Source organism: Pezoporus wallicus, unplaced genomic scaffold (genome assembly GCF_028554395.1).
Source record: "Pezoporus wallicus isolate ANWC-B61680 ecotype Strahan unplaced genomic scaffold, APGP_CSIRO_Pwel_v1 contig_7265, whole genome shotgun sequence".
Lineage (NCBI taxonomy): Eukaryota > Metazoa > Chordata > Aves > Psittaciformes > Psittacidae > Pezoporus > Pezoporus wallicus.
The window spans coordinates 1,544,857-1,552,385 of record NW_026635568.1 but is presented as its reverse complement, the minus strand read 5'-3'; the positions used below and the strand labels follow the sequence as shown (position 1 = coordinate 1,552,385).

Here is a 7,529-nt window from a genome sequence, read left to right as displayed (position 1 = left end):
TGCCCTGCGTGCTCAACCTGTGACAGCTCTGCTCAGAATGCCTCAGGGCTGAGCACATCTGAAAACCTCCTATGTGGCTCCTCTCAGGCAAGTAAGCCTTGCTCAAAGCATTTGGCCACACCTGTGCCACTCACAGCTTCTTCAGCTGTCAGCAGGAAGGAGGAAGGAAAGGAGGAAGAGAGACAGAGGGAGGGAGAAAAGGGAGGAAGGAAGGAAGGAAGGAGGCTGCATTCAGCATTTACCTCCAGCAGCTGGAGCCAGAGCAGCTGATAGTCACCGTGGGAGACGCTGGCCATGTCCTCGCCAGGCTCCACCACCTCTTTGCCCAGCGGCCTGTCTGTCCTGACGACTTTCCCAGATGTCCTCTTCATTCCTGAAATTGTGAGTGCTGGCTTTTCCCTGGGGGAGGGCAGATGCTGCCTGTGGGCATCCTGCACGCTTCATGCTGCAGGCATCTGAGGGGTTCAGACTTGGCACTAAGTGTGTGGCTCAGGAGCCACAAGGCTCTGGGTCAGCCACCTCAAAGAGAAGCACAAGCCCTAAGCTGGGACTTTGAACCTCCCTTTAGTTTGCAGGGGCATGTTGGTGTGTCCTTGAAACCTTTTGTAACTGCCTGCCTAACAAAGTTCAAGGAGTTACTGGTGGCTTTAAATTAGGTTGCAAATTGAGGCAATTCATTAACTGCAAGATGAGTTTAATACCTGATACAGGCGGAGGATAAACTGGTTGCTTAAAGCAGGGGCTAAAAGTTTTCTGAGGTTAATTGTTTGCAGCAGCAAAGAGCCCAGGCTGCTGAAGCTGCACTGCTGCAGCATTCCTGAGCTGGAGGTGCAGAGCTCTAGATCTGGGTATGTGTGCAACAGCGGGTGAGCAAAGGGTGAACAAACACCTTAGAACTTCTTCCTAGTTTGTAATGTTATTGAGGAGGTGAAGATCATCATCTTACCGGAATTGGCACAGGTGATTAAAAGCAGCTGCTGTGAGCAGAGATCTGAAATTTAACTATAATCTTTAACGTGTGTTCTCTGCCCCCAGCCATGAAACCTCCTCTCTTACAATAGTTTGAGAGGCTTTTTCTAAAGCCTGACTACTTTCATCCAGCACTGAGGATTTTGGCTGTGTTGTAGGATGGCATTTGGATTATTTCATGCCAAAAACTTTAACTTTGTGATCTGGGACCAGAAAACCAGGAGCTTATTGACAATGTTTACTTCATTCTGCTAGTGACAGCAGTCAAGCAAAGAGGAATTAGCTTAAAGCAGGTGGTATTGGTGTGTAGGGAAAGGCTTTCCTTCAGTTGCCCTAAATATGCTCTGGGGACTTGCCCTCTGTGCCCAGCACATAAGAATAAGCTCCTGGTTTTCTGCAGCTGCATGAAAAAGGGTGAAAAGTCCCTGCTGAGGTTCTGGATGGGCAGACTATAGCCAGCCATCCCTGCCACTGGGCTGTGTTAGTCCTGGTGCTCATCATGCTATTAACCAAGGTACTGGCTGTGCCTCGAGCTGTTTGAAATTCCTGTCTCCAAGGGATTTGGCAAAGCAGCTTGCTTAATGAAACCAAAAAAATAAAAGCACCCTATCCCTTGGTTTGGATAAGGTCTGGAAATGTGCATCCTGAAGGCTCAGGAACCACCCAGGAAAGAAGAATGCTGCATAACCAGATTTCCCCATCTCCAGAAGTGTATGACTCTAGGTTGTGCAGCTGTATTATCTCTGCTGTGTACAAAGGTGGCGGCTGCCTTGAATCATAGCATTTGGAAGGATAAAGAGTTTCCCAGTCTCTAGAGGAATCTGAGGCTGACTGCAGTGGGTTAATAGGGTAACTGCAGAATAAAAACGAAAATTGGGATTTAAAATACTAAGATAGTCTTGACAATGCCAGAAGGTCCTGCCTGCAGCTCAGGCGATAGCCACATATGGATGTGCTGATTAAAACTACCCTTTTTATTCTCTGAGTCTGGGTTTAATTCTTGTAATGTATTTTATTTGAAGAGCTTTTTGCATATATGGATAGCCAGGCCTACGTGGAAAAGCTGAAAGAGGCTGAAAACAGATATGTTTGCTTTGTAGAAGGTGACTTGCTATGGGTCCCCAACTTGCTATGGGTTGTTACTGAAAGCCTCTTGACCCTTCCCTCAATTTTATGAGTCTGCTGAACAGCACCATGAAATCAAAGTCACTAATGAAAATGTCAAACATACTTGCCTGAGTGAGATATCACATCCTGCAGAAAGGGGAGATGGCGAGTGGTAAGAAATGAGAAGTGATGCTTCTCCCTCAGCCTTGCATCTCACCCCAATTGTGTTGGATTTTAAGGGAGCAACTGTAAGGCTTTCTCCAGGACCTTTAGCTGCAATGCTCTCATGGTGTCCCACATGAGTTATTCCAGGGACTACATTACTCTTCAAGCGTCAGTCTTCGGTTGTTACAAGAGACATTGAAACAGCAGCACTTTGGAAGACCTGTTTTCACTCAGATATCTGCAAGGTCTCAACCACATCTTTGATTTAGTGTATTGGTTTGTGTAATGGAAGCAATGAGCTTTCCTACAAGTGTGGGCTGCCACAAATGATGTGGCATTTTTTGGGTATCATAGATTTGAAACTTTTTTCCCACTTGCAGAATGCCTCCAATGCATTTGTTGGATTGTTGTGTGATTTGTATGAGTAGGCACTTGGATGCTGGAGAAAGCTGGCCTGGGACTCGGTGGTCAGAATGATTTTACAGTCAGTGAAGCTCTCTTACCTCTGGAGATTTGCCTGCAAATGCAAGACCAGTCAGTGATGAGGGATAGGTCTCCTTTCTCTGCCGTGTGGGTTCAACTGAGGAGCTCCTCATCCTAAATACTGCAAAGACAAAACTTTGCACAGGTTCTGGGAATAACTGGAGTGATTTATAGCAGATAAAAGCTGCTGAGCATATTCTGGTCAAAGGCACCACTTGCAGCTCACACATTCTTAGCATGGGACATCGTGCTATGAAAGCAGCTATAAAAACCCCTAGAGAGTAAAACTGGCCGTATTACCTCCTTTCAACCTGTTCTCTGTCCTTTCAGGGTAACGTTTGCATGTGGTCTTCGCTAAAGCCATGCTGTTTGTGCAGGTGGGCTGAGTTTGACACCACTCCTTTCAGGGATCTGCCACACTGCGTGTGAACCAAATGTGCCTTTCTGAAACAAGCCTGTTCATTGAAACCAGCGTCCTGAGCCCACTGATGTGGGCAGTGACACCAAGAGGCAGGGTTACAGAGAGGCTTCTTTTGGGTCACCATTGGAGACAGATGCTCCAAGCTAAATTCCCAGTTTCAAATGAAGGCAATTGCAACTGAACTCAATTGCATAAGAGCATCCCTGGGATATTGCCGTGTGCAGTGCTAGTGCTAGAGGTATGCATGGCTTTTGGCTCTGCCCTGGATAAGCCAGTTTATCCCATGCTCACACTCTCTCCTCCTTTCATTTTCAGATCTTTGGGGGGCTTGTCTGGATCCTGGTGGCATCCTCAAAGGTCCCGCTCCCCATGGTGCAAGGCTGGGTGATGTTTGTCTCTGTGTTCTGCTTCGTCATGTCCACCATCCTCCTGTGCCTCTACATCTGCAGCGTGCATGGGGGCAGCAGCTTCTGGGTCACCTTGGTAAGTGGACGTGACAAATCTCAGGGCCTCTCTTCTCCCTGCTATCACTGGTGGACAACTATCTCCTTTCCTGCTACTGCACAGGCTGGGGTTCCTTTTTACCCCCTTCTCAGTATGCTTCCTTTTTGGAAATGACTGTGGGATCCCTGTTTCCTAGGATGCCATCTGCCAGTCAACAGCAGCTCTGTTCTACCTCAGTGCTGCTGTGTTGGAGGCCTACTCCACCTACATCTTTGGTTTCCCTGTGATACCAGCGAACAGATACCGGGAGAACATTGCTGCAGTGGTGAGTGCTTGTCAAGCAGGGGAAGGAAGGCAAGGAGGTGGCTGTGGAGCAGCCTCAAGGGCAAATCTTTACTTGCACCAATCATCCAGGGATGGGGCAGAGAAACTAGTCCCAGTACTACTATGTATGAATGCCTCCAGACATGTGAGAGTCAATAGAAATATCATGCATCATGAGGTGTTTGCTTAGAGCAGGAACTTATACCATGTAATAAAAAGTTAACTGGCTGATGTGTTTTTCCATTATAGGTATTTGCATTCTTAGCTACCCTGGTGTACGTGATCCATAAGGTGTTCTCGCTCCTGCGATGGAAATCATCCTAAGAGCCTCCCCTTGCAAGTGTGTCTTGTGGTCACCCCATGAACATGGAAGTTGTTCAATGACTGCAGTTTCCAGGCTGGGTTTGGGTTTTTTTTTTTAATGTAAATACTATAAAACAAGAAGCTTTTAATGTGGGACCATGGCAATGAAGACAAAGAGCCTACCAGAGTAAGCCATATCCTGCACAATCTGTTTCACTTAACCCTCTTCTTGGTTGGTACAGTTTGATGCTGGTAACTGGGGACCAAATAGAAAACATCCAGTTTTAAAAAGAATAATATAGTTGGGTTCAAAGTGCTAAAATCTCCCTGAACTATACCTTTATGCCTCCAGGATTGCAATTTCAGGGGAAGCCTGCACAACCAGCACTAAGGAGCATGAGTATGACACCTTATATATAATTGCCGCCTGTCCATGTAAGCCTGTTTCCCTCCCTAAACCTGCTGTGCCAAAAGAACATTTTCCTAGAGTTTCTGGAAGTGCCATCTCTGTGATGAGAAATGGGGGCAAAATTTAACTTGCCTCAGGGCAATACAAGTTATTGCAACCCCTGGAAGCGTATTGCTGAATTATGAGGCACAACCATAATGCCAGGAATTACCGCTGTCTTTCATTCCCTTACAGCTTAGAAGGTGCTCAGTAGACTGCAGGAGAATTGTATGGATTATTAGAATAACATCTTGAATAAGCAGAGGCAATCAACTTGGTTTTGGTGCATGGCTGCTCTCACATACACCAGTGCTGTGTTGCTGTAATGAAGATGAGTTTGGCTGAGGTTTTGCAGATAGGCAAGAGTCTTCTGCTGTTCTCCCTTTGTTGCACACAGGTACACAGCCCTGTACAGCCTCAGAAGCACTGCACTGTAACAGGGCAATGCCAAGGGAGGAGGCACAGACTTCAGCACGAGTGAGAGGGCTCTTCTGGCAAGGGAAGCCTACGGGGCCAGGGGCTAAACCAGCTCAGGGACAATGTTCACCTGAATGCTTAAATGACTCCAGAGTTAACTTGAGCAAGTGCTGGGTTTGGCTGGGGTAGAGTTAATTTTCTTCACAGTAGCTGGTACAGGGCTGTGTCTTGGATTTGTGCTGGAAACTGTTGATAACACAGGGATGTTTTTGTTATTGCTGAGCAGTGCTTGCACAGATTCAAGAGTTGTTCTGCTCCTCATACCATGCACCAGTGAGGAGGCTGGAGGTGCAGAAGAAGCTGGGAGTGGACACAGGCAGGACAGATGACCCCAACTGACCTAAGGGATTTTCCAGACCATATGTGGTCATGCTCAGCATATAAAGCTGGGGGAAGATGGAATGGGGGAACATTTGGAGTGATGGTGTTTGTCTTCCCAAGTAACCATTACATGTGATGGAGTCCTGCTGTCCTGGAGATGGGAAGCGGTGAATGAATTCCTTATGTTGCCTTGGTTGTGTGTATGGCTTTTGCTTTACCTATTAAACTGTCTTTATCTCAACCCACGAGTTTTCTCTTTTACTCTTCTGATTCTCTCCCCCATCCCATGAGGGGGAGCATGGTGGCTGTGTGGTGCTTAGCTACCAGCTAGGCTTAAACCATGACAGTGTGTTAACTTAAATGGGTTTAGACCCAAGAAGGGTGTTTCCACATGTTAGAGGTGCCTAATAAACAGTGGTACCAAATTAGCACTTCCAGCCTGTGGGGCAAAAAATGCTTCTGTTTTTAGTCTGAAGGTCCTGGGTAGTAACAAGGATGAGAACAGAAGGGAAATGAAAGTTGACTTGAAGGGACCTCTGTTGCTTTAGGTCCAGGGAGCAATTTTGAGCTGTGACCATGGGCTGGGGTTGAAGCTTTTTAATTGCAATGGGAGGGAAACATTTAAATTCTTTTTTTTCCTTGTATTTTTCTTGCTGCAAACCAGCCTGACCTGTTCTGCTCCTGTTAGTGTGACAACAGAAAGTTGATTGCAACAGCGATAGATAGGAAAAGAAACCCCTTTTCAGAGCAGGGAGGGAACTCACAGCCACTTGGAACAATGGCACTTGTTCTGAAGTTCAGCAGCATCCTGTTGAAACTGGTTTAAACATCTTGTCATCGTGGGCGAGTGTGGGTGTGTGTGAGCCCAGACTTTCCCTGCTTCTATTAACGCCCCTGAATTTATCATTAACACACAAAGACACATTTCTGCTTGGGTCTGTTTACAAAGGCAGACATTTGCAGTCATACCCTGGACCCTGGGGTGCAGACTGTCCACCTCCTGCACCCAGGTGTGGCCAGCACCTCTACACCAAGCAGTGCTCTCTGTCCCCTCACATCCATGTCCCCATGCCTTGCTGGCATCGCATTTGCAGCCTGTGTCTTGGCAGGGCTCCCATCTCTTCTCCCCAGTTCTTTCTGCCTGGCTTCTTCCTTTGCTTATGCCTTCCCTGCCACACACTGGTTTACACCAGACTGCACTAGTTCACCTGCTTGTCCCTTTCCTTCTGGCCCCACCAAAGTAACCTTCCAGTAAACCAGCACTGGAGGTGCTGCTGGCTCATCAGCCCAGGGTAGCTGGGAGCTGGCTCAGGCAATGTTATGGACACGGCATTGAGAAGGAAGCCTTGAAGCTGCACAGTAAACTGCACCAAGTCTTTGCCTGAGGAGGGCTGGACAGAGAGAAGGGCCACCACAGGGATAGGAACATCCAAACGAGCTGCTACAAAGCAGTGCTGCCACTTTCAAACCCTCCCAGTGTGGCCCCAACTTCAATCCCATGCAGCTGAACAGCTTGATGATGAACGAGTGTCCCTATTTGCACAGGGTTGCTGGGCTCCAGCACAGGATAGTGGTGCAGTGAGGGGTGGCTCTGTTGCATCAAGCTGCTGGATCGCACCTGTCAGGTGCTGGGTTGCAGCAATAAGCATAGTCCCTGCATGGTGGTAAAAGGAGAAAATGAAAGCAGCACCCTGAGGTTGCCATTCCCCATCACACCCAGCTTTCCTGTCATTTTAACACAGCCATGTTTGGGTGCTGATTGAGGGACCTGAACGTGAGCAGCTTGTGCACAGGCACCCAAAAAGGCCAAAAGCATCCTGACCTGTATTGGCAATAGTGTGGCAGCAGGGCCAGGACAATGATCATCCCCCTGTACTGGGCACTGGTGAGGCTGCACCTTGAATCCTGTGTTCAGTTCTGAGCCCCTCACTACAACAGAGACATTGAGGTGCTGGAGTGGGGCCAGAGAAGGCCAATGGAGCTGGTGAAGGGTCTGGAGCACAAGGGTGATGGGGAACTGCTGGGTGTTTAGTCTGGAGAAGAGAAGGCTCAGGGGGAACCTTGTCA

At 47.8% G+C, this 7,529-nt stretch overlaps 1 protein-coding gene across 2 annotated transcripts; it reads left to right on the top strand.

The window, feature by feature from the left end:
- On the top strand, window positions 1-5,703 carry MAL (mal, T cell differentiation protein). Of its 2 annotated transcripts, XM_057396781.1 has the most exons (4): window positions 1-381; window positions 3,461-3,628; window positions 3,786-3,914; window positions 4,163-5,703. In XM_057396781.1, exons 1-4 carry the CDS (start codon window positions 295-297, stop codon window positions 4,235-4,237), a joined length of 459 nt encoding a protein of 152 aa, XP_057252764.1. In that variant the 5' UTR covers window positions 1-294; the 3' UTR covers window positions 4,238-5,703. The 2 variants fall into 2 exon arrangements, with proteins under 2 accessions (XP_057252764.1, XP_057252763.1); XM_057396780.1 differs by lacking the exon at window positions 4,163-5,703 and having other exon boundaries at window positions 3,786-4,151.
- Window positions 5,704-7,529: the final 1,826 nt, after the last annotated feature.

Excerpts from the sequence above, each read along its gene's own strand:
- MAL (XM_057396780.1), top strand. The coding sequence starts at position 295 with ATGTCCTCGCCAGGCTCCACCACCTCTTTGCCCAGCGGCCTGTCTGTC. Across the intron at positions 382-3,460 it reads TCCTCTTCATTCCTGAAATT|ATCTTTGGGGGGCTTGTCTG; the intron begins GTGAGTGCTGGC and ends TTTCATTTTCAG. Across the intron at positions 3,629-3,785 it reads GCAGCTTCTGGGTCACCTTG|GATGCCATCTGCCAGTCAAC; the intron begins GTAAGTGGACGT and ends CCTGTTTCCTAG.